Genomic DNA, 27,139 nt, shown 5'->3' on the forward strand with positions numbered 1-27,139 from the left:
GTTCGACCAGATAATGTTATAAGTACTTGATTCTTGCTTATGACCATTCATATTGTTATGGATATATCTACTTATATATATGCTTTGTACCACTGTCTGTGCCTGTGGGCAATGTTTTGTCTTTTCCTCTCTCAAAGATTGCCTATAAACATTTGGACTGTGTATTCAAACAATAAACAATTATTTATGCCTATAAGTGGTGTGACTTAACTTTTTGTTTTTATTATGTTGGTAAGCAAATGATATCCTATTTAATATAAAATTGAGGGCTGCAACTCAGAGCTTCACAGTGAAAGAAATTGAGACGGGAAAGGAGAAAAGGAAGATAAAAAAAGTACACAGAAGTTGGGTTTTAGAGACTTCTCTGCCCGAAGTAGCCCTTGCATGTCTGAGGACATCCCAGTAACTAATGAAAGGATCTGCATAAGTGAGTCACCGTGGCTGCATCTCCTCCTCTGTTGATATCTAGCAGCGCTTTTGTTCCAGTTAAATAACGTGCACCCATCCATGAGAAATATGGTTGGTATGGCTTTGAACTGATGCACACAGTTCAGCCAATGATAGCTTCCAGTTTCCCAAGGGAAAGATGCACAGGAATTCGTCTTGGCTATGCTGAATTTTGACACAGTTTTTCAGGTGGATTCTAGTGCATCTGATGTTGGGATTGGGCCTGTTTTAAGTCAAGATAATAGACCCTATTGCTTTCTTCAGTAAGAAGTTAAGTGATTCTAAGTCATGATATTTGACATATGATTTCGATTTCTATGCAATAGTGCAGGCACTTAGGCAATACAAGCACTATTTGATTCCGCGGGAGTTTGTATTGTATTCTGATGAGCCCTTGAGGTCCTTGAGTCCTTTGAAAAGTTTGAATAGAAGGCATGCCAAATGGGAATACACTTTTGTGATCGAGCATAGGCTGGAAGCCAGAAATCGAGTAACAAGTGCATTGAGCAGGAGATTCACGGTGTTGAGTGTTTTGTTGACATCAATTGTGGGCTTTGAAATAGTCCTGCAACAATATGCCACTGACCCATGTTTTACTGAAATTGTTGAACGGTAACAGCCGGAAGACCCTGAAGCAATTAAGCATTATTAGGGTGGTTTTCTTTTTAGGGGAAATCGCTTCTACATACCAGATAGTTCCTAGAGGTCGAACGTAGTCTCTGAATTTCATGGAGTTAGAGGTCACTTTTGCTGAGACCATACTTTAGCTTTGGTTGAGGACATCTATTTTTGGCTGCAACAAGAAGAGAGATTTTGCGAGATATGTGGACAGACGCCATATATACCAGCTCGCAAAAGGACTCAGAACACCAGGTTGTACACTGCATTGCCAATACAAAGATAGTAATGGGAAGATGAATGAATTTTGTGACGGGATTGCCACCAACAGCCTAGGGAATGGACATTATCTTCATCGTAGTTGATCCTTACTCGAAGATGGCACATTTTATAGCTCGCCTAAACGATTTGGGTGCTACGTAGGCAGCCAATCTGTCTGTCAGAGATGTTGTTCATCACGGTGTTCCTAGAACTACCACTTCTGATCAAGATACATGCTTGTGGCGAAAGATGGGGACACAACTGCAGTTTAGCAGGAAGTACCATCCTCAAATAAATAGTCAGCTAGAGGTAGTTAATAGGATTTTGGACAATCTTTTGTGCAGGATGACCGCAACAATGGGATTTATTCTTATCTCATACCGAATTCTCGTATAATAGTGGCAAAAATAGAACCACAGGGTGATCATCATTTGAAGTAGTTTATGACAGGAACCTGAAATAGGTATTGGATCTAGTGAATTTTCCTGATACAGAGCAAGTTAGTGATCATGCGAAGGCTTGGGCAGAGCACATTCGGGACATCTAGTCGGAGCTGACAGAAAAGCTTAAGAGGAACATAGCACATTACAAACAGAGTGACACAGGCACCAAAAAGAATTTAATGAGGGTGATTTAGTTATGGTCTACCTTCCGAAGGTGAGATTTCCTTGGGGACATCTATTTTTTGCTGCAACAGAAGAGAGATTTTGCAAGATATGTGGACAGACGCCGTATGTACCAGCTCGCAAAAGGACTCAGAACACCAGGTTGTACACTGCATTGCCAATACAAAGATAGTAATGGGAAGATGAATGAATTTTGTGATGGGATTGCCACCAACAGCGTAGGGAATGGACATTATCTTCGTAGTAGTTGATCCTTACTCGAAGATGGCACATTTTATAGCTCGCCTAAACGATTTGGGTGCTACGTAGGCGGCCAGTCTGTATCTCAGAGATGTTGTTCATCACGGTGTTCCTAGAACTACCACTTCTAATCAAGATACACGCTTGTGGCGAAAGATGGGGACACAACTGCAGTTTAGCAGGAAGTACCATCCTCAAATAAATGATCAGATAGAGGTAGTTAATAGGATTTTGGGCAATCTTTTGTGTTGTTTGACAGCAGGATGACCGCAACAGTGGGATTTATTCTTATCTCTTACCGAATTCACGTATAATAGTGGCAAAAATAGAACCACAGGGTGATCATCATTTGAAGTAGTTTATGACAGGAACCTGAAATAGGTATTGGATCTAGTGAATTTTCCTGATACAGAGCAAGTTAGCGATCATGCGGAGGCTTGGGCAGAGCACATGCGGGACATCTAGTTGGAGCTGACAGAAAAGCTTAAGAGGAACATAGCACATTACAAACAGAGTGACACAGGCACCGAAAAGAATTTAATGAGGGTGATTTAGTTATGGTCTACCTTCCGAAGGTGAGATTTCCTTGGGGCCAGTACCATAAGCTGAAATTTAGGCATGTTGGGCCTTGTCATGTTCTAAAGAGATTGGAAGAGAATGCATGTAAAGTGGAACTTCTGGCAGGTTATCATATTTTGGGAAAATTTAACATTGTTGTTCTATATGATTATTATGGTGAGAATGACGAAGAGATTGAAATTGATTGGTGGGATTAGTTGCCAGAGTTTGAGGCCAAAATGATTGATTCTGTGCTTGATACCATACCACGAGGTGTGGATCATATACACTATCTTGTGGACTAGAACGATAAATCTGAAGTAGAAAAACTGTGGATCTTAGAGACGGTGTTCCAAACGATAGATCCTGCAGGTTGAAGCAATGTATCAACCAAAACGCGAGGCGAGTTGTTCTTCTAATTGGGGAATTGATGCAGTCCTGCTGATGTCATTCTGATATCATGATGCAAGAGCAAATGCCTTGTATTTTGAATTTTTCCTATTAAAAATGCGAAGATGTATTTTTTTGGGGATCTTCAGGGTTTCTTTATCAGGTTATTAAGTTTTAGGGTGTTTTTAGTTTTCAGGATTTTTAGGAGCTCTTTGGAAAAGTAGTTAGAGTACCTATGTAGTTATGCATTTTATCAAGGGTAAAAATGCCAGTATGAATTTTTTTAAGTAGGATTGATATATCAGTTAGAATTACGATTTCTTAGGCTCTAAAGTAAGGTCCTTTATTATAAATAGGGGCCCATGCAGAAAATTTAGGACGAAGATTATTGTTTACAAACATTGTTTCTAGAAGTCTTACGAATTTTATAAGGCCATGGAGGCTAGGCTTGTTAGATTCTTTTAACTTGGAATCAGTATATTATTTGATATTCTTCCTTGCAAAAAGTTTCTTCATCACATCTTGTTTAACATTTATTATTATTATTTTTTTTTCAAATTATTCACAAGTTAATATTCATGGGTTAGCCTTCACAGGGGCATTTATGAAATATTTAATATTGGTTAGGGGTGGTGTGTAGCTTTTGAGAATTTTTTAGATTTATGAGTCAGTACGGGTAGTTTGGTGTTTTATTATGCTTTTGTAGAAGAGTGGTTATTTAAGACTGATTTATTATTATAGAGAGAGACTTTCTCCATTGAAGCATCTTGCGCTTCACTTTTGCTGGAAATATGGCCTTTCATGGCCTAAATTCCAGTAGTCTCTCATTCAGTGGGAGCGATTGAGAGATTGAAATCTAGGCTCCTTGCTAAATGGGGCCCAGATTCTTTTACCCCGAGTACGCATGAGGAATCGAGAGTTTACATGTTGAGAAAACAATTTCTCAAGGAGGTGTAAGGGTCACCTCCTAGTCAGGATTTTATAGGTTAGCCTCACATTTATTTGCGATTGGCTAGGGCTTGGAGAATCCAAACGAGAAAAATAGAACCCGAGTACCTGTTGAGTATTCGCCATGTATGAAATGGTCAAAACTTATGGAATATAAGTCTGTATCCTGACACAAGGCCTTTTCATGGCATGTGCATTTTCATTTCATATGGGAAGTCACTCTTCCAAATGCATTATCTGAGTTTGGAAGAGCCAGTGTAGATGTGCTTTGAGAGGACCCTGTAATTGAGTTAGATCATGTCCCACAGGGGTACACCTGTAATCCATTGAGAGCCTCATGATCGAGAAGTTCTGGCTTAGCGGTATTGATACCCATTAATAGTGGGTACAAAAACTTATAGCAAATTTCCAAATTGAAAAACAAGTCAAAATAAACACTTTCAACAAGCCACTCGCTTAAAACTAAGCCAAGTGAATAAGTTACAATATTTTAAATAGCAATTGCAACCATTTCTAGCCTTGTAAAACCTCTGTAAATAAACTTAACTACCAACCCCTTATGGGGCAATTACATTTAAAGCAAGACTAGCTTATGAATTATACTTTCATAGCACAAATTACATCAACTATGTCCCAAAGCTTAAATACTACATAACTGCTCCAAACAAAATTCCAGGGAATAAAACCAACTAAATGGGAAATTAGATTGCCAAAGTAAGATCAGGAAGCCATGTGTCGTATCCCTTGTGTCGGGGCCCACACAATCGGGCCCTATAAGGACTTAATTTTGTCCCTTCGGATTGTGCAAAAGTAGTTCAATTTTACAAGTGTCTAATCCAAATGGGAAGAAATTATACACCTTAAAATCACTTCTTAAGATATCAACACATTGATATTATCATTCAAAAACAGAATGCAAAAGGTTTGAATCAAATCGGATCAAAATCAAGAGAGTTAAGGCCAAACTACACACGGGGGTCCTTTGAACCACCAAAGCAATCTTATGAAATGTTTATGAACTCTTATTAGTCAAAATGTGATGAGAAAGTTCAGGAAATTTAGTGACACACTGAGAGTAAAGTATTTGATGGATTTGAAGCAAAATAATCAAGGATACTATGCATGATATGGATTCTCAAGCATATGGGCTATAAGTCATGACAGGCCGCACTATGAATAAGTATGATGAAAAAGATGATCAAATGAGGTTACTAAGATCAATAAAACTTCCGTGAATGCAAAACTCCAGCAACTATAGATGCTAAGAGGAAAAAGTTCAATGGAATTTACCTTGATGAATGCACACCATGGACTCAAACATAAGAAATGAGAACCACCATCAAGATCACCAAATTCATCAATGGAACTCTAAAAGCTTTTGTGAAAGTGTGAGGTCCTCTCTCTCTCTTCAATTATCTCTCACAAAGCTCTAGAACTTCACACATGCCATTCATGGCCCATGTGTGAGTTAATTAAAACATGTGATAAAAAGGGGCCCTTACATAACACTATATAACAATGTATAACAAGGCCCCATAACACACAATCCCTTATAAAACAAACAATCAAATAGCAAACTGGTCCCCTCGCCTAGGGATCAGTGCCCAGCTGGATTGTGATCCTAGGGTGGGGCATGGGGTGCCACGTGGCAGCCCTTTGACCACTTGGATGCCACGTGGCACTTCTAGGCCAGGACTAAAGTGAAATTTGAGCCAAACAATTTGAAAAACCTCATTTTTGAGCAAATAGAAATTTCGAAAAATTCTCATTAATTCACAATAAAATGTTGAAAGTATTTGTGAGCAATTATTATGTTTTCCTCATCATTATAAAATCAGACAAAAGCTATAGTGAGATCTCAGGCTTATATACATATTGGATTATTGAAAAATCCTACTCTAATAGGTCCCTTTATAAATCCCTTTCGCAAAATACAAATAAATACATTGTAGTGTCCAAATGCACATATGCTTTTCTTTACAACTCATTGAGTTACATGCATTGAAAACTCCACATCTTTCCAAATTACATAGCAATTACATGTTCAATCTTCATCCTCATCATGTACCACATGTTACACACATACCATATATTTGATCAATGAAAATCCAATGAGATTTCAATTCATATAAACAATAAAGCATAACATTAAGGCTCATACCACAAGATTAAAGAACAATCTCAATATTTACCACACATACTCAGTTCTATCAATCATAAATCATTTAATAACGGTAAATATAGTAAGTAAATATGCATTCAAATATATAGGAAGTTCAAACCCCTTGTGCATGGGCCACAAATTCGAGCCTTTAGGGACTTAATTTTGTCACAATGAATAGTGTATAAGAGTGGTTTATAATCTCAAGGGTGTCTAATCCAATTAGGAAGCTCTTACACTTTTAAATGCACTTCTTAGAGTCGACTAAATCTATTTAAGACAGTTTGCAAGAAGAATGGAATAAATCGGATGAATATAGAGCAAGATAGAGCAAAACTACCTGTGGTGGTAGGGTTTAGGACTTAAAGAAGTATATATACATAGTGTGTAAGATTGCGTATCATCAACTCCCTTGATGCACCTATCCAATGGCACATGAGAGGCCAATATACCCTAGGCACCTATCCCCATCCAACCACTAGGATGAAAGGATGGGCTTTACCATTTTGTCGTTAGTTCCATATTTTTATTCAAGTGAATCCAATTTGCCCTTACACAAAGGCCTTTAGTTTTAAATAATCAAATAGTTTAGAGATCTATCGAGGGCAATGGGCAATAAAGTAAATGGCACGTCTCACACATATGGAAAAGTACACCTTTATGAAAGCCAATCACCTTATAGATCTAATATTTCAAACCAACCACAATGATCTTAATGTCCCCTTCACACATCATTTAATCACGAGACCTGATTTTAGATAAAATAGATTCAAAATGAGACAACTTTCTTTAGGAAGTAACACATAATAATAGACCGTTGTGGGTCAAACACCATTGTATCGGAGCGAGGGCTCTAATATGGTCCTTTAGTCCCTAAATGTATTTGAAAAATGCTTTTCAAAATTCCCAAACACTTGATTATGAGTGCCATATTCTATATGCTTAAGTTCTTGATGATTCATAGTGTTAATGGCATGATAACTGTGACTGGAAATTTCTAGAACTGTTTAGTGTTTGTAACAAATTGCTAGGACATTCAGTACTTTACATGAGGGAATGATATTTGGTGTTATTGAGTTTACTTTCATATGGAATAGGTCCCATGACCATGCTGTGTATATTTTGGAAGCTATTAACTGTTTGATCATATGTTCCAGATCTGAGAAATAAATTTCCAAGAGCTTTACATGTTTTTGCATGGGGATTTTGAATGATCAAAACTTATAGGATTGAGTTGGAACCTTTTTGTACTTTTGAGGAATCAAGTTTAGTTTAAATTTGTTTTTGGGCTCATATGAAAATTCCCCATATTTGGAAAGTAGAATCTTTTCACATGTGTGAGCTTTGCAAATTATTATATTGCCCATTACCCTTAGTAGATCTCTACACTAAGACATTACTTAAAAACCAACATTGTTTTTAGAAGGGCATATTGGATACATTTGGAATAACTTGGAAGGACAAAATGGTAAAAGTAGCATAACTTGGGTTAGTGTGAGTGATAATGGTGTGAAATCCCATCCCTTCATCCTAGTGGTTGGATGGGGATGAGTGGCTAGGTACATTAGTCTCTCATGTGCCTTTGGATTAGTGCAACAAGGTTGTTGATTGAATCCAAAGTTACACCCATGTTATAAAAGCACATCATATGATCTTAAACCCCAAAAGAGACTCAACACTTGAATCAAAATCTTGAAAGTTCGTGCTCCCTTTTAGAGCCTTGTGTGAGAGTTCAAGAAAGAGTTTGACACCACGTTTTTCCTATAGAGTTGTAGAGTTCCATTGATGAGCTTGGTGATCTTTATGGTTGTCTTCATTTCTTATGTATGAGTCAATGGTGTGCATTCGTCAAGGTAAACTCCATTGAATTTTTCTTCACATAAGTTCACATTCTTAAACATCTGTCGTTGTTGGAGTTTTGTATTTACAATATGTTTATTGATCTTAGAATCCTTGTTTGATCATCCCTTTTCATCATACTTATTCATAGTGTGGTGCTTTATGAGTTATAGCCCATATATATAAGAATCCATGATCATGCCTAGAATCCTTTGATTATTTTGCTTCAAATCAATCAAATACTTTAGTCACAATATATCTCTGAATTTTCAGAAGTTTTTTATCACGTTATTACGTGTGAGGGTTCATAAACTTTTCATACAAGATTGCTTTGGTGGTCCGACGGGCGACTGTGTTTGGTTTAGCCATAGTTATCTTGATTTTGATCCGATTTGATTCAAACTTTTTGCATTCAATTTTGGATGATAATATCACTGTGTTGAGCTCTTAAGAAATGATTTTAAAGTGTGTAATTGCTTCTCATTTGAATTAGACACACTTGTAATATTGAACCACTGTTGCACAATTCGAAGGGACAAAATTAAGTCCTTCTAGAGCCTGAATGCATGGCCCCGACGCAAGGGGTTCGGACTTGGCTTCTCACATATTTGTATACATGTTTATTTACTGTATTTACAATAATTAAATTATTCATGGTTGAAAAAATTGTGTATGTTAAGTGAAAAATAGAATTGTGCGTTTAATCTTGTAGTATGAGTTTTAATGCTATTTTGTGTTTTCGTGAATTAAAATCTCATTGGATTATTATGATCAAGTGTATGATGTATGAGACATTGTGGTATATGATGAAGATGAAGAATGAAGATAGATTTATTATGTAATTTTGATATAATGAGGAATTTTAAGTGTAAGTCATGTAATATGCCGTTTAAATGTATATTGTGAGTACTTGGACATTATGTTTAATTGTATTTTTGAATAATAAAACTTCAACACTAATGGGTCCCTTACAAATCCTTTACTCAAAAATACAATTAAACTCAATACAATATCCACATACTTACGATACATATCTATACGACATATTATATGACTTGCACTTAAAATTCTTCATTATATCAAAATTACATGATAACTCCATCTTCGTTCTTCATCCTCATTATATATCACAATGTCTCATCCACGTCATATACTTGATCATAATAATCTAATGAGATTTCAATTCACATAAACAATAAAGCATAATATCAAAGTTCATACCACGTGATTAAAAGCACAATTCTATTTTTCATTTAACATACACTATTTATTCAATCATGAATCATTTAATAATCGTAAATACAGTAAATAAACATGCATCCAAACATGTGGGAAGCCAAGTTCAAACCCCTTGTGCCCGAGCTACAAATTCGAGCCTTTTAGGGATTTTATTTTGTCCCAATGAATAGTGTAAGAGTGGTTTATAATCTCAAAGGTGTCTAATCCAATTAAGAAGCTCTTACACTTTTAAAATCACTTCTTAGAGTCTACAAAATCGATCTAAAACAGTTTGCAAGAAGAATGGAGGAAATCAGATCAATATTGAGCAAGTTAGGGCAATACTACTTGTGCTGGTCCACCGGTCCTCCACAACAACTTTTCATGAAGAAGTTCTTAACTCTAAATGAGTAAATATACTTCTAAGAGAATCTAGATATCTCTGGAATTTGAATAACAAGACTCAAAGATGCTCAAGAAAATTCGTGGAAGAGAGATAAAAAGAAACTATGCATGATCAAAGGTTTATCAATGCATAATACACATAAGCAAGTGAGGGATCACACTAAGTGGGAATGTCATGAAGATATATGAAAATAAAGATCTAAGGAAACTAAAACACAACTATAATTGAAAATTTCAAGAAGCTTTGATATAGGATAAAATGATCTTTGATGAAGAATAGCTTAATAAGATAATACCTTAATCATAGTATGAGATAAGCTTGATTTTATGGAGTGAACGACCACCATCAAGCTTCAATGATCATCAATGGAAGATGGGAACTCTCAAGAGTAAAGGGGTGGTACATGGTGGACACATGGTTTGATCTTTTTCTCTCTCTCTTTATTCACTTCAAGCAAAATTGATTTTTTCGAGTGTGATATGGTTTGGGACTTAAAGATATATATATAGTGTGAAAGATATCATCAAACCCCTTAATGCACCTATCCAATTGCACATGAGAGGCTAATATACCCTTAGCCACCCTCCCCCATTCAACCACTTGGATGAAGGGATGGGATTTAACACCTTTATCACCCACATTAAACCCTAAGTATGTCCACTTTACCTGTTTGTCATTATGTCTATATTTTTATTCCAAGTGAATCAAACTTGCCCTTGCACAAAAGCTCGTAGTTTTAAATAATCCAATAGTGTAGAGATCCATCAAGGGCAATGGGCAATTAAGTAAATGGTAAAACTCACACGTGGAAAAGTACACTTTTATGAAAGCCAATCACCTTATAGGTCTAATGTTTCAAACCAACCACAATAAGCTGAATGTCCTCTTCATATATTTGTGAAGATATTTTGAAATTCAAATTCATAAATTGAATTATCATGTATTCAATATTTAAATTAAATTAAAATGGACCTCACACATGCCAACAAAGGTACTTGTGTGAATCAATTAAACATGTGACAAAAATGTACCATAAATTATAACATAATATGGCAAGTCAAAGAACAATATATAACATAACAAAATAATGTATTCCTTCCCCGTTCCCCACCTTGGGATTAGTGCTCAGCTTGGCATTGATTTTACGGTGGGGCCAGGGGTGTCATGTTGCCACCTATGGCCACTCGAGTATGCCATGTGGCAATCCTCAAATGGAATTAGGTCTAAAAAAATATTAAAAGTATATTTGTTTTTCAAAAAATTCTCCAAAATTCACAATAAATATTTAAAATATTTATGAACATTTATTCATCATTTCTCATTATAATTAATTGGACAAAGGGTAGGTGAGATATTATGACTTCGACTTTAAGTATCAGAGTACTCCATTGGGTTAGTCTCAAATGAAGTTCCGCTGGTGTCTCAAGCTGACCCAATGGACCTATGCTCCACAATCTGTGGCAGAGACACATAATTGGTCATATCAAAGTCACTGAGTTAGAGTTTCTCATAATTTGGCTCTTAATGGATTACAGATACACCCTTGTGGGACATAGTTCAATACAAGTACAGGGTTCCTCTCAAAGCACATATGCACTAGCTCTTCCAAACTCAGATAATGGATTTGGAAGAGTGGCTTCCCATGTGAATGTTAGTGTATATGCCCTGGAATGGTCTTCTATCAAGATATGGATTTTTGTCCCATAAGTCATGACCATCCCATACAGGTGAGAGAAAATTAAAGAGAGAGAGACCTAACATTTTTCACAAAAGCTTTTAGAGTTCCCTTGATGAATTTGGTGATCTTGATGGTGGGTTTTTTTTTTTATGTTTGAGTCTATGGTGTGCATTCATCAAGGTAAACTCCATTGAACTTTTTCCTCTCATGAGTTCATGTTTTTGGTATCTATACTTGCTGGAGTTTTAAATTTACATAAAGTTTTATTGATCTTAGAATCCTCATTTGATCGTCTATTTCATCATACTTATTCATGGTGTGGTCGTTCATGAGTTATAGCCCATATGTATGAAATTCCCTGATCATGCATAATATCATTTAATTATTTTGCTTCAAATCCATCAAATACCTTAGTCTTAGTGTATCACTAAATTTCTAGAAGTTTCTCATCACGAACCTTACACAATGGAAAAATCGATTTTGCTTGAAGTGAATAGAGAGCGAAAGAAAGAGATCAAACTTTGTGTCCTCCACATATCGCCCCTTTGCTCTTGAGAGTTCTCATCTTCCATTGATGATTTTTGAAGCTTGATAGTGGTCTTTCACTCCATAAGATCAAGCTTATCTCATACTATGATTAAGGTATTGTCTTACTATGCTATTCTTCATCAAAGATCATTTTATCCTACATCAAAGTTTCCTAAAAATTTCATTTACAATTGTGTTTTAACTTTCTTAAATTTTGATATTATCTTCATGACATTCCCAGATAGTGTGATCCCTCACTTGCTTATGTGTATTATGCATTGATAAACCTTTGATCATGCGTAGTTTCCTTTGATATCTCTTCCATGAATTTTATTGAGCATCTTTGACACTTGTTATTCAAATCCCAGAGATATCTAAATCCCCTTAGAAATATATTTACTCATTCAGAATTAGAACTTTTGCATGAAAAGTTGTTGTGGTAGACCTGTGGACCACCACAAGTAGTATCGGTCCATATTGATCGGATTTCCTCCATTCTTGTTGCAAACTGTTTTAGATCGATTTTATGGACTCTAGGAAGTGATTTTAAAAGGGTAAGAGCTTCTTAATTGGATTAGACACCCTTGAGATTATAAACCACTCTTGCACTATTCATTGGGAATTAAAAGCCCAAATTAAGTTCGGGAAGCCATGTGTCGAACCCCTTGTGCCGGGGCACGCTATCGGGCCCTACAAGGACGTAATTTTGTCCCTTCGGATTATACAAAAGTGGTTCAATCTGACAAGAGTTTGTAATCCAAATAGGAAGCAATTACACACCTTCAAATCACTTTTTAAGATCTCAACACTTAGGCATTATCATCCAAAACGACTTCGAAAGGTTTGAATCAAATCGGATGAAAATCAAGAGAGTTATGGCCAAACTACACACGGTGGTCCCACCAAAGCAATTTTGTATGAAAAGTTTATGAACCCCCATAAGTAAAAACATGATTAGAAATTTTTGGAAATTTAGTAACACACTGAGACAAAGGTATTTGATGGATTTGAAGCAAATTAATTAAAGGATGCAATGCATGATCATGGATTCTCATGCATATAGATTCATGAAGTACCACACTATGAATAAGTATGATGTAAAAGATGATCAAATGAGGATTTAAGATCAATAAAACTTTTGTAAATTCAAAACTCCAACAATTATAGATGCTAAGAACTTGAACTTGTACGAAGAAAAAATTCAATGGACTTTTCCTTGATGAATGCACACCATGGACTCAAACTTAAGAAAGGAGGACTACCATCAAGATCACCAAATTCATCAATAGATCTCTAAAAGCTTTTGTGAAAAATATGAGCTCTCTCTCTTCAATTTTCTTTCACAAAGCTCTAGGAAAGGGGGGGCACAAATTTTCCAAATTGGTTCAAGTGTTGAGTTAGGGTTTGATATCTTATGATGTACTTTTATAACGTGGGTGTAATTTGGATTCAATCAAGATGCGCTACTCCAAAGGCACATGAGAGGCTAATGTACCTAGCCACCCATCCCCATCCAAACCTCCATGCCTTACTCACAGGAACAAAATGGTGTTGCTGAGAGAAAGAATGGGACCCTAGTTGAGATGGAGCGATGTATGATGAGTAACGTTAATCTTAGATTAGAGTTTTGGGGGGAGGCGATTCTGACCGCCACACATGTCCTTATTCTGACTCCTAACGAAGCGATTTCATCAAATCCTTACCTTTTCTTGATGGGCCGACCTCCCTCAATAAAGCACCTCAAGTTTGGGGATGTTCAGCCCATGTCCTCATACCCTCCCAAAATCGGTCCAAACTTGATCCTAAAATCATAAAATGTCCTTTCATAGGATACCCATGTCATGGGAAGGGATTTAGGTTTTATAACCTTTTGAATTGCAAAGTGATCGAAAGTCTTGATGCCCATTTCTTTGAAGATGAATTCCTTGAGAGAGAATCAACCCAAAAGAGAGTGAACTTCCATAAGCTTGAGCCTAACAGATATGTTGAAACCATCCCACTTAGGTGAAGTGAGAGAATAAGGAGACCACCCTATTATTTCATTTATCTTGGGAAGGATTGTGAGAGGATTAATGAGCAACTTGATGATGAACCTTATTCTTACCTACATGCCATGTCTTGTCCGGATCACACATTATGGAAGGGAGCGATGCAAGATGGGATAAATTCGATCATAAAGAACCATGTATGGGAGTTAGTTCACTTACCACCTAACCATAGACCCATTGGATTTAAGTGGATATTCGAAAAGAAAGTTAACTGCGAACGGTATATTGAAAAATTCAAGGCAAGGCTTGTAGCTTTACTCAAAAGGTAGGGGTAGATTATTTTGACGCCTATTTAACTGTTGCCAAAATGCCTTCAATTAGGATGATCATATCTATCGCAGCCTACCTTGACCTAGAATTGTATCAAGTGGATGTGAAAACCGCCTTCTTAATGTTGACTTAGAAGAAGATGTGGCCATGACCCAACCCAAGGGTTTTGTTGTGAAAGGAAAGGAAACGTTTGTGTACAAACTTAACAAATCACTTTATTGTCTCAAACAAGCTTCAAGAAGATGGTAACTCAAGCTCTACCAAACCCTGATTAGATATAGATTCAAACCAAATGAGGATGACTATTGTGTGTACTATAAGACCAGTGGGAGTGGCATTACTTTCATGGATTTATATGTGGATGACATTCAAATAGCTAGTAGCACCCTAGACCATATAAGGGACGCAAAGGAAATGCTATCAAGTAACTTTGATATGAAAGATGTGGGAGAGGCTTTGTAGGTGTTAGGGATTCAAATTATAAGAGATAGAGCAGCCTGCACTTTTCAATTATCTCAATCTACATATTATAAGAAACTTCTTGAGAGATTTGGTATGAGTGAATCCAAGACTATAAATACACCCATGGAAAGGAGAGGAAAATTAAATGTCAATATGAAACCAAACAATGATCTTGAGAGAAATGCGAAGGAAATGATCCTGTATCGGATTGTCATAGGATCACTAATGTATTTAACCATGGGAACTAGACCCGATCTAGCTTTTGCCCGAAGCATGATTGGTTGGTTTCAAAGTGATCTTGGATTAGAACATTGGAAAGCCGTGAAAAGAATCATGTGGTATTTGAGAGGAACGTTTGATTATGGATTAACCTATAGCAATGTGAGTGAGCTTAAAGTTTTGGGATACATAGACTTCGACTATCAAGGGGACCCGGATGACTCAAGATCCACTTTGGGTTATCTATTTCTTTATTGGGGTGGTGCCATATCTTAGCACACCAATAAGCAAGATATTCTAGCCCTATCTATCATGGAAGCCGAGTATTTGGCTTTATGTTCTGCAACTTTAGAAGCCATATGAGTTAAGAAGTTCTTGAATCATCTTAACTTCAACCCTCTAAAACATGGAACTATAAGAATCATGTGTGACAATCAAGCAGCAATAGCTGTGGCTGTTGAACCAAGGTTCCATTGCAAATCAAGGCACATTAAAGCTCAATATCATAGAGTATGAGAAGAGATAGCAGCTGGTGAAGTCTAAGTTAGTTATTTTCCATCTAAGGCTGTTCATGCGGATTCATTAATTAAAGGCTTGGGGGCAAATTATTTTGTGAGGCATGTGCAGGGGATGGGTTTAAAGAGGTTGACATAGTTGTTATTTCTTTATCTATTGCTTGTGAATGATATATTCATGGATGAATATGAATGCTTTGATTTATTGAACGATAATGAGAGAGATACGAATTCAGGCCTCAAAATGCCAAGTGGGAGAATGTTGGAAATATGGCTTTTCAATGCTTAAATTCCAGTAGTCTTCCATTCAGTGGGAGCGATTGAGAGATTGAAATCTAGACGCCTTGCGAAATGGTGTCCAAATTCTTTTACCTCTAGTACGCATGAGGCATCGAGAGTTTACGTGTTGGTAAAGCAATTTCTCAAAGAGGTATGAGGGTCACCTCCTAGTCAGGATTTTATAGGTTAGCCTCATGTTTAGTTGTGATTGTCCAGGGCTTAGAGAATCCAAACGACAAAAATAGAACCTGAGAACTTATTGAGTATTCATCCTGTATGGAATGGTCAAGACTTATGGGATATAAATCTGTATCCTGATACGAGACCATTTCTTGGCATGTGCATTTTCATTTCGTACGAAAAGCCACTCTTTTAAATGCATTATCCGAGTTTGGAAGAGTCAGTGCACATGTGTTGTGAGAGGATCCTTGTAATTGAGTTAGATCATTTCCCACAGGAGTATACCTGTAATCCATTGAGAGCAGGATGATCAGAAGTTTTGGCTCAATGGCTTTGATGTGGCCAATTATGTCTTTGCTTTAGACTGTGAAACATAGGTCCATTTGGTTGTTTTGAGACTCGACAGAACTTCATTTGGGCTTAGCCCAATGGAGTACTTTGATACCTACAATTATAAGCTTGAGATCTCACTTTACCTTTTGTCCAATTTTATAATGATGAGAAAAACGTAAGAATTGCTCACAAATACTTTAAATATTTATTGTGAATTTTGAAGGATTTTTCGTAATTTGTAGTTTCTCAAAAACGAGGTTTTTCGAATTGTTTGGCTCAAATTTCACTTTAGTCCTGACATGGAAGTGCCACGTGGCACCCCACACCCCACCTTAGCATCACCGCCCAATTGGGCATTGATCTTTAGGAGGGGGGACCAGCTTGGTATTCGGGTTAGTTTTATAAGGGGTTGTGTTATGGTGTCTTGTTATATATTGTTATATAGTGTTATAACTTAAGGCCCCCTTTTTATCACATGTTTTAATTAACTCACACATGGGCCATGCATGGCATGTGTGAAGTTTAATTTAATTGTTTAATAATATTAAAGAGAATCGATTTTCAAATTTGAGTTCAAAAATATCTTCACACACATGTGCGAAGGGAACATTATCTTTGAATTGGTTGGTTTGAAATTTTAGAGCTATAAGGTGATTGGCCTTGATAAAGTAAAATCTCTTCACGTGTGTGAGCTTTGCTAGTTATTTCTTTGCCCATTACCCTTGGTAGTTCTCTACTGTAATATATTATTTAAAAAACAAGGGTGTTTTTGTTAGAGCATATTGGATACAATTAGAATAATAACGTGATTCGATGATAAAATCGTAAAGTGGCATAACTTAAAGTTAGTGTGAGTGATAATGGGGTGAAATCCCATCCTTTCATCCAAGTAGTTGTATGGGGATGGATGACTAGGTACATTAGCCTCTCATGTGCTTTTTGATTCATGCATGAAAGGTTTTGATTGAATCCAAGATTATACCCATGTCTTAAAAGGACATCATAAGATCTCAAACCCTAACTAACTCAACACTTGAACCAATTTGGAAAATTTGTGGCCCTTCTTTTCTAGAGCTTTGTGAGAGAAAATTGAAGAGAGAGGGACCTCATGTTTTTCACAAAAGATTTTACCTTTGATGAATTGGTGATCTTGATGGTGGTCCTCTTTTCTTATGTTTGAGTCCATGGTGTGCATTAATCAAAACTCCATTGAACTTTTTTCTCTCATAAGTTATGTTCTTAGCATCTATAATTGCTGTAATTTTGAATTTACAAAAGTTTTATTGATATTGGAATCCTCATTTGATCATTTTTTCATCATATTTATTTATAGTGTGGTCCTTCATGAGTTATAGCCCATATGCATGAGAATCCATGATTGTGCATAGTATCTTTTGATTATTTTGCTTCAATCCATCAAATACTTTAGTCTTAGTGTGTCACTAAATTTTTCAGAAGTTTCTCATCACGTTTTTACTTTTTGGGGGTTTATGAACTTTTCATACAAGATTGCTTTGGGGGACCGTCGTGTGTAATTTGGATATAACTCTCTTGGTTTTGATCCGATTTGATTGAAACCTTTTTGCATTATGTTTTGGATGATAATACCAATGTATTGAGATTTTAGGAAGTGATTGTAAGGTGTGTAATTGCTTTTCATTTGGATTAGACACTCTTGTAAGATTGAACCACTTTTGCACAATCCAAAAGGAGAAAATTAGGTCTTTAAAGGACCCGATTGCGTGGCCCTGGCACAAGGGCTTCGACACATGGCTTCCCAATCTTAATTTGACGTTCTAATTCCATGTTTAGTTGTATTTATTCCCAAGAATTTTGTTTGGAGCAATTGTATGTTGTATTTGAGCTTGGGATAGTTTATGTAACTTGTGCTATGAAAGTTTAATTCATAAGCTAGTCTTGCTGTATATGTATTTGCCCCATAAGGGGTTGGTATTTGAGTTTATTTACTGTGGTTTTATAAGGCTTGAAATGATTGTAATTGTTATTTTAAGGATTGTAACCTATTCCCTTGGCTTGGTTTTAAGCCAATGGATTGTTGAAAGTGTCATTTGACTTGTTTTTTGGCTTTGAATTGGCTCTAATCTTTGTAGCCACTATCAACTTTTACTGATTCTATTGAATTTCCTATCCTAATTTCTGCTTAATCTTGTCCATCAATACTCGATGCTGCATCAGGAACCAAGGTTACTTCTTCCCCCTGCGTGCCACTATTATTGGGCTTTCATAGTTCTCATACAGTGGTCATGAAACATAATTTCTTTGCTTACAAACTTCATAAGCATGAAACTGAGTTCCAAGTAACTACTCTCTCCTGCTAATCCGTGAGAATTATATGGGTTACTTTTTAGAAGAGCCCATAGGCTACTCTTGTTAGGTTTTTTGTGGCCTTTAAAGGCTTATAGAGCTTGTAAAAATGATATGCATAGTGGAAAATGCATTTCAGTGGGAGTGTTTTGATTGATCAAAGGTTGGCCAATTTATGGCCCTAGTCATTCCAAAACTCTTGCCCCTGGGCATGTGGCACAATCGAGAAGGGTTTGAAGTGGGTCATCCCTTGTTGAGGTCGGTGAGATTCCTAAGGATTACGTTGATAGGCCCGGAGAACTGTGTTGTCTCCTGTATGCGGTTGTAGGCGTATGAGAGCAAGGGACTAATTTTCAACAAACTAACGCATGTCATGTACTCATGATAGCCGCATGGGATGCAACCCCTAGAGGGACACTTGTACATGTGCGTGGTGAGAGCTATCTTTGCGCTGTAGTGATAAGTGCTAGACTTGCTCTTAAAGGAGGCAACTGAAATCTACATTCTTGGATCATGATCTCACTGTTTTATTATTTAACTTTGACTAGTTAACCATGAGCCCTTGCAAAGAGATTGTGGGTCATGGGACTTTGTTGGGTTGGATAAGAGAACAATTGTGGATCATGGTTTCTGGGGCGAGTGGAGTTCCCTTCAGTCCACTCCTAGTATATTTTTTTGGTATTACAAATTTTTTTTTTATGTTTAAATATTTTTTCTGAATTTTAAAGTATTATTTTTGCTGTAAATTTTTATAAAAAGCTATTTCTGAAAATTTCAGAACTTTAAAAATAACACGTGTGATCAATGATCCAGCCCCACATGTGGCACCCCGTGCACCCTAGAGATCACACCCGATTTTTGTACGGCATATTTGACATACCCTATTTTCTTGCTAAAGGGGGGAGAGCACGCCACATTTTTGGCTGAAAGGTGGCATACCCAAATATTTGAAACAAAAAAGGGCCACACACTGTTGTTTAAGAGAAAGGGGGATGCGTCCCTGATGCGGTGGGGGGCTGATGCGGTGATGCGGCTCGGATGCAGATGCATCGCGATGATGCGATCAATAAATGTAAAAAAATTCTACAAAATCTAAAAAAATAAGTTAATGCATAGAAAAAAATATGAAGGTGATATATGTGATAGTAGGTATTTTAGTTTAATGATTAACTTCAAAACTACTAGCTATTGGAGATTCTATATCCAGTTATCCACCCATATAAGTATTTCTACAGAGCAAGCATATGACACAATTTCTATCTTTGGGATTTTTAGTTTAGATATTTCCAAGCCGGATCCTTATTACTAGAAGATTGGGAAGAAGACATTGCCCCAAAAATATGTATAATAGTAATATTGTAAAAGAAGGAAAAAAATTTATCGACTCTGTGAAGCACTACTTGATTTCTTCACAACCTCTGAAACCCCTGATTTCTTATCACAAAATTCACCCTAACATCTCCAAATCAACAATCAAAGGCATCCAATGAACATCCAAGTACCACACAACTGCCAAATTAAAAATTTCGATGAAAAAAAAATTTCCACCGAAATGTTTTTTACCTCGATTTGATGCAAAAAAGGCCACAAAAGTGGCTGAAAATCTTCGTTTAGGTCCTCTAATACCCCCCCAAACAGTTTCCCTAACATTTGGATGGTCAAAAAGACCATTTTACCCCTCCCATGGGGGTAAAACAGAAAAAAATTTCGATGGACACTGTAGCAGTGGGATGCGTTGCGATGCGACGAATGCGGGATGTGGCTACGATGCGGCCTGATGCGGCGCACATGCGGCCGCATCTGCCAAAAGCGCATATGCTCCTGTTTCTGATGTGGATGCGAGCGCATCCCGCATGATGCTGCCGCATATGCGGCCGCATTTTAAAACACTAGGTGGTATGCGTAAGTATGTTAACAAACAGAGGGAACCCTTTTATTTTAGGAGAATGGAGGGAATGCCCCACTTAAATATTATTTTTTTATTTGGTTTAAAATATAAGATTTTGTTTCCTATATTTTATTGGAGATTTAGATAATATTTATCTAAATAATATTGAAGTTTAATTTCAAACTTAAATGAGAAATCTAGATAAAATTTGTTTGATTGGGTTTATATTTTAAATAGGAGTGGATTAAGTCAAGGTGTAAGTGGATAAGGTTCCTAAACTTTCCATCCAAAATCATGATGACTGATTTTGAAATGAATGACTCTAATTGATCTCTCACCCCACAGATTTCCTATTTATTCTTATAACGTTTTTACTAAAAATTAGATAAGGCAATATGAGAATCCTATTCAAACTAGGAGAGAAGGAATCCTATTCAAACCAAGAGATAGATTTCTTATAGATTTGCTTCTATTTAAAGACCAAGTTTGACCCTATTTCAAACTATCAAACGATATTTTTTCTCTCCCAAAGATCCTCTCTCTCTCTCTCACGCCCCAAAAAGATCTCTCTCACTCCCCAAAAGGTCTCTCTCTCTCATGCCTAGGTCCTTTCTGCACAATGCTGCTTTTCTCTCCACCTTCTCTCTCACGACTCTCTCCTAATTTTGGCCATCATGCCATCCTCTCTCCAGCCTTGGGAGTCACGTGGTCTCTCTCTCCTTCTCTCTATTGTTTTATTTTGAGTAGTTTATTTTTTGAAGGAGAAGAAGAGGAGGAATTAAAAATAGGTTTGCTATATTTTTTTGAAGAATGAAGAGAGAAGCCTAGCCTAGAGAGATCAACTCCCAAGATCAGCGTATTTTGTTCTGAATGGGTTTCTCTAAACCCTAGTTTATTTTTGAGCTCTCAAAAATCTTAAGGAAAGAAGTATTGCCTATAAAGCTTCCCTATCTTAAAATTTCCCGCGACACCTTAAAGAGTAAAAGTGTACCATTGATCATGGAATCGGGTGTGGATGTACCAAGTCCTAGTATGGTAACTCCAGGCATCTTTCAGTAAGTCTTCCCATTAGTTTTTATTCTTTTTCAGTATTTTTTTTTGTAAATTTTCAAGAACTTATTTTGTGCTTAGAATTGTAATAAAAATCAGAATAATGTTCTTGGATAATTTCTATTTTTCTTAGCAGTGAAAATAAAGATCCTAGGTTGTATCTAGGGCTTTGTTTTAATTTTCAACAATATATTGTGGTACAGTAAGTGGAATTCAGGTATTTAGAATAAAAGTAAAAGAAACATTTTTTAATTAAATACCTTGAGTTCCACATAGCCACACCTTTCAACTCCAAACTAACATGAGCTATGTGTCAGTCCCAAAATGAGTGCATGATAGTCTCCTGTGTGCAGTGCACCTATCTCAGGGCATAGGAAGCAAATAGAAGGCATGTCACTCAACATTACTCAACCAAGCTATTTGTCACCTGACTTGTTGGGTTTTGTGGTCCTTAAAGGCCAAGAGAGCTTGTAAAAATGATGTATGTAGCGGAATATGCACTTCAGTGGGAGTGTGTGTGTTGACTAACCAAGATTGGACGGCTTATGGCCCTGGTCATGTCCAAAAGCCTTAGCCTTAGGCATGTGGCACAACCGAGAAGGGTTTGACGTGGGTCATCCCTTGTTGAGGATTGAGAGATGCCTTGGGATCAATGTTTCAAAAAATGCGCGGCCGGCCTTGCGCCCAGCGCCCTGTAGTACAAATTCTTAAGATATATTTATATATTTGCTGTTCAAACGCACATACATGCATATGTTTGTGTCAATTTTATAATTTATTTCATTGGAAAATATTGCAACATACGTTTTTATATACAAACGTATGACATATCAGTATGTCACAGGTTGAGAACAAACTTGTTCAAAATTTCAAACCATACAAAACATTTAAATATCTAAGAGGCTATGTAAGGTCTCCAACTCAGCAAATCTCATATTCTCCATATTCCATATCCATAATAACATCCAAGTCTCAAAAAGGGCCAAAAAAAAAGTATAGACCACAACAAGTCCAAACCAAGATGGTGCAATAAAGATACTACAAAAGAAGAGAGAAGACATCAATAAGAATCATAATCATCATCTTCATTGATTGCATCTGCATTAGAATTGAAGTCGTCATCATCAAAATGATCACCCTCTTTAATATATTCCTCTTCTTCCATAGATTCTTATGAATTTGCCTCCTTCTTCTATCTCCCTCTGTCAATGTGAAGTACCAGAAAAAGTCGTTGCTCGAGTGGGCCTCCTAGGATCAGAAGCTCGTCCCGAAGCCTCCTCAACCATTTCCCATGTCAAACCCTTTCCAAGGAAGACCTCCTCAGTACCAGGGTCACTAACCAGCCAATCTGAAGCATTCTCCATGTCTTTCGAAGAGACAAGATCCTTCTTTGGCTGGTTTTTCTTTTCGTTGAGCCTTTGATTCTCTCTAACAAAAACCAAGTCATTGAGCTTCCTTTGCTCAAGCGTATTTCTTCTCTTTGTATGCACCAATAAGGAAAAATGCATGAGTAACTATTATGATCTTTTTATCTTCTGTGAATCTAAATTAGAAAAATGAACTTGTAAACAAGAAAAGTATATAAAATCATAAAATACCATCTCAAACGAACTCCAATTGTGCTCACAACCGGAAGAGGTATTAAACTCAAGATCTGTATAGCCATCTTCTGGAGGTGTGGAGTGCTACTCCCATGTTGTCTCCACCATTGGGTTGCAATATGTGGGCAACCTTTATAATTAATTCAGGTATTTAACATTATCATATATAATTTTTGGAACTTGATATTTGAAAGAGAATTATAAAACAAAAGTACAAAATATATTATCTGGTTCGTCTTTGTTTCTCTGTCATAATGCCATATCTTTCTCGAATAACATCAAAGCACACTTGTACGAAATGAGCTCTTTAGTTTATATCTTTTCCTGAATATGTGGATTGGGAACTAATTTCTCAAGGAACTCATAAAAACCATCCATAATTGTCTCTTTTGCCTCCATATCAGCATCTGGATAAAAGAATTTGGGGTTCAAGTAGTACACCGCTGCATGCAATGGTCTATGGAGCTACCTATTCCACTTGTCATCTATAATCACCCGAATTCGGCCGTACATGGCTTCATCATTGCCCAAATTCTCTACAATCTCATTCTTAACCCTTTGAATTGCATCATATGTAAAGCCCATGGAGGGCTTATCAGCATCAACCATGTGCAAGACCCTCACCAAGGGAAGAAATGCTATTATCACATGCTTTATACCCCAGGTCAAAAATATTTAGAAAGAGGAAAATCCCGTGCTTTCTTTCCCTTGGCATCTCTAGACCACTTACTCCTACTCCACTCCTTTGAAGCAAACATAGACCATAATGGAATTGTCCTTTGAGACATGCTTTGTAGACTAAGGTAGGCAGTGGCAAATCTAGTGACCCCGGGACCTCACTAGCTCTTTCTTCTTTGTAAACTTGTGCATCATGTTAAGGGTAGGTATGTGACTGTATTTGAAGACTGTAACCTCTTTAGCCTTAGAAAGAACTCCTTTAATAGTAGCCAACTTAGCAATGGCCTCAAGCATAAGTTCTACGCAATGTGCAGTGCAAGGAGTCCAAAATGTGTGAGGCTTCTTCTGTCGAAGCAAATGACCTGCAACTAGATTGGGAGCAGCATTATTTGTGACCACTTGAATTATAAGTTCCTCTCCAATCTCCTCAATGCCCTTATCGTTGAAAGAAAATATATAATGAGCATCATGAATATCATCTCAAGCATCAATGGATCGCAAAAAGACTGTACCCAAGGGACAATTTACCGATAAATTCATGTTGCTCCTCTTATCACTCTACATATCGGTCATTAAAGAAACCCCAAATTTAGCCCACCCCTCCTTATGGGTCTTGAGATACCTTTCAAACTTGGCCCAAATTGCCCAATTACTTCCAACATATTATGGAAGCTTTTCAAGTGAGCGGTGTTAAAAGAAATGCCCGCTGGGAAAACCAACGAGCAAATACTGAATCACCCTGCCTCTTTCTTGCTTCTTAAATCTTTTTTCAATTGTCACTTGATTTTTTCCCTTTCCCTTTCCTTTCTCAATTACTGTTTCAGGGTTAGCTGTAAAAAAACTATCAATGGGCCCTTTCATATGAGGCTTCTTAACCCAAAAGCCCTCTTACTCTTAGAGCTCTAGTACCAACCATGGCTACCTCCTCTTCTCCCTCTTCATCTTCTTCTTCAGTGTCAATATTATCATAAAAAAGATGAACCCCTGACTTTAATTCTGCTATATCCTTTTGTCTTGAATTTTTTTTATTCTTTTCACCTTCAATGTATTCAGAAATTTCTTTTTTTGCAAGCTCTGGGACTTCCTTGCACGGGGCAACATCACCTCTAATACAGGCAAGATGTTTCTTAAATCTATTTATGCCTGCATTAGAAACATGTCCATAGAAATTGCACATAATTTTATTCTTATCAGTCTTATTCGGGTTAACACAATATTTCAATCCTGGATCTCCACCCCTAGTAGACCCCGCAGAAGACATCTCAAATTGAAAAAATAAAACTCAAATAAAGATTACAAACTGATATTTTTTCCCCAATCTCTAATCTTCGATGTTGGTTACCTCAATCGGGCTACTAATCAACTCAAAAGTCTTCTAATACCACCAATAGCACCCTTAAAATAATTTAAATGAGAAAAAAAACTTTTTCAATCCACAAAAAATACTTTCGATTATCAGAAATTACTTTAGATTCTCAAAAATATGTTTATCTTAGAGATTGAGTGTTTTTGTTTTCACTTTGGGGGTTAAAAATAATCCCCATAATGTATTTATACAATATTGGGGGTCAAAATGACTCCCTTTGCCCTTTGGGTGACTTTAAAAAACAAAAAAAGGCCTACGACCCTAGGTGCCCACCCATTACTGAGTGCTGGGTGCCTGCCTGGCCCGGTTGGGTGCCTGCCCAGGTACATCTGCCCATGTTGGACTGCTTGGGTTTGGGCGTGCAGTGTTTTGCTCCAGGGTGCCTAGGCGTCGGGCGGACCGTTTTTTGAAACATTGTATCCATCTCAGCATCTTTATTATAGCTATTGCCCCATAAAGCAAAGTTGGTCTTACAGTTGTCCTATAGAACTTCCCCTTCAGCTTCATTTGTATACGGCGGTCACGTAAAACTCCGGCTGCATATCTTCACTTCGTCCACTAACTCTAATTCTATGTGCAACATCTTCCTCTTCCATTTTCTTGGTATTTCTTAGCTGTCAATCTTAACTACTTCCTTGTCTCTACTACTATTATTACCAAACTTGCATTCCATGTAATTTGTCTTAGTCTAGCTAATTGTAAAACCTTTGGATTGTTGAGCATCCCTCCAAAGTTATAACTTCATGTTGATGCCGCTACGGGTCTCATCAATCAAAACTATTATGTCCGCAAGCAACATACACCACGGTACCTTATCTTGTAGGTGGTAAGTTTTTCATAATTTGGGGTTGAAGAGGTTACATCCCCTAAATTTGGGGTTCTAAAATTATTTCCAGGTGGGTTTTTGCCGAGGGAGTAAATGGACATTCTACTCTTGCTCTGGAGTAGAATATCTTTTGGCTTTATTTTTTACAATTGAGTGCAAGTCTGCATTGTAGTATCGATGGGTTATTTTGGATTCTTCTCTATGGATTTATACACAATTAATGAGTTATAGTAGTTGCCAATCTTCGGATCTGGAATTCCTAGAGTTAAAAGTGTATGCCAAGGTGGTTTTGAATTTGTGATAAATGGAGGAAAAAGTGAATGCTAAATTTCATTTTTCACCCTATATGCCTTTGATTTAGACATTCTACTCATTTATTCTTGCATAGTATATTGGTTATATTGAAATCATCTCTTGCAAATTTTGCACCAATAATGAGTTATCAGTAGTAATTGTGAATTTCGAGATATGGAACTGATGGGATAAAAATTGTACACCCCTGCTGATTTCTGATATTTTGGATAAATGGAGACAAAAAAGAGTTTTCTATATATTTACTCTTTTACCTCATATGCTTTTACTTTTATATTCTAGTATTTTATTCATTCAGTGGTTTTCTTGTAGATGCATCTTTTCTCGATGTCTGGTCCTTTGATCAATTTCAAAGCCTTGTCAATGGATCGAAGGACGATCCTGTGATAAATCAATTGCTCCACCAGGATAAAGTGGTTATCTTTTTGCATCTGCTTGGCTGTGACACCAATGGGCATGCGCACAAGCCCTATTCATCTATCTATTTGAACAATATTAAGGTTGTTGACGATATTGCAGAGAGCACATATAAGCTTGTTGAAGATTTATTCAAGGACAACGCAACGGCGTATATTTTTACAGCCGATCATGGAATGAGTGATAAAGGTAAGATTTACTGTTCTGTCAATACTTGCATAATGTTTGCTCTCTTAAGCTTGCATATATCAATATTTGATTTGTGCTACATGCTTGTAATATTGTAAGTCTCTATGAACTAGGCCTTAGAAGTTGTCAAAAATGGTTGGGTTTTGTTCTCCACTGCCCATATGAAAATTGTGGACTCTCCAGACTCAAAATCATACTTCCAATGTGAACCTTACTTCATGTTGGTGCTGGTACACAACTCTTATTTATGGTGAATCAATTAA

General features: G+C 36.9%; 1 protein-coding gene across 10 annotated transcripts in view; it reads left to right on the plus strand.

Moving 5' to 3' along the window:
• Positions 1-27,139, plus strand: part of LOC18446357 (sulfatase and phosphatidylinositolglycan class N domain-containing protein) — an 84,592-nt gene that overhangs the window by 17,574 nt on the left and 39,879 nt on the right. For 9 of the 10 annotated variants that reach the window (XR_016047180.1, XR_016047182.1, XR_016047181.1 and 6 more), the window contains one exon: positions 26,583-26,876. Coding sequence is in view for 3 of the 10 variants with exons in the window: in XM_020674961.2 (XP_020530620.1) it covers positions 26,583-26,876 (294 nt within the window). In the remaining 7 variants the exon portion in view is untranslated. Of the gene's footprint in view, positions 1-11,880; positions 12,033-26,582; positions 26,877-27,139 lie in introns of those variants that run through there. The other variant, XM_088855286.1, reaches the window with a different exon arrangement.

Source organism: Amborella trichopoda, chromosome 13 (genome assembly GCF_054954075.1).
Source record: "Amborella trichopoda isolate Santa Cruz 75 chromosome 13, AtrichopodaSantaCruz75HAP2 v2.0, whole genome shotgun sequence".
Lineage (NCBI taxonomy): Eukaryota > Viridiplantae > Streptophyta > Magnoliopsida > Amborellales > Amborellaceae > Amborella > Amborella trichopoda.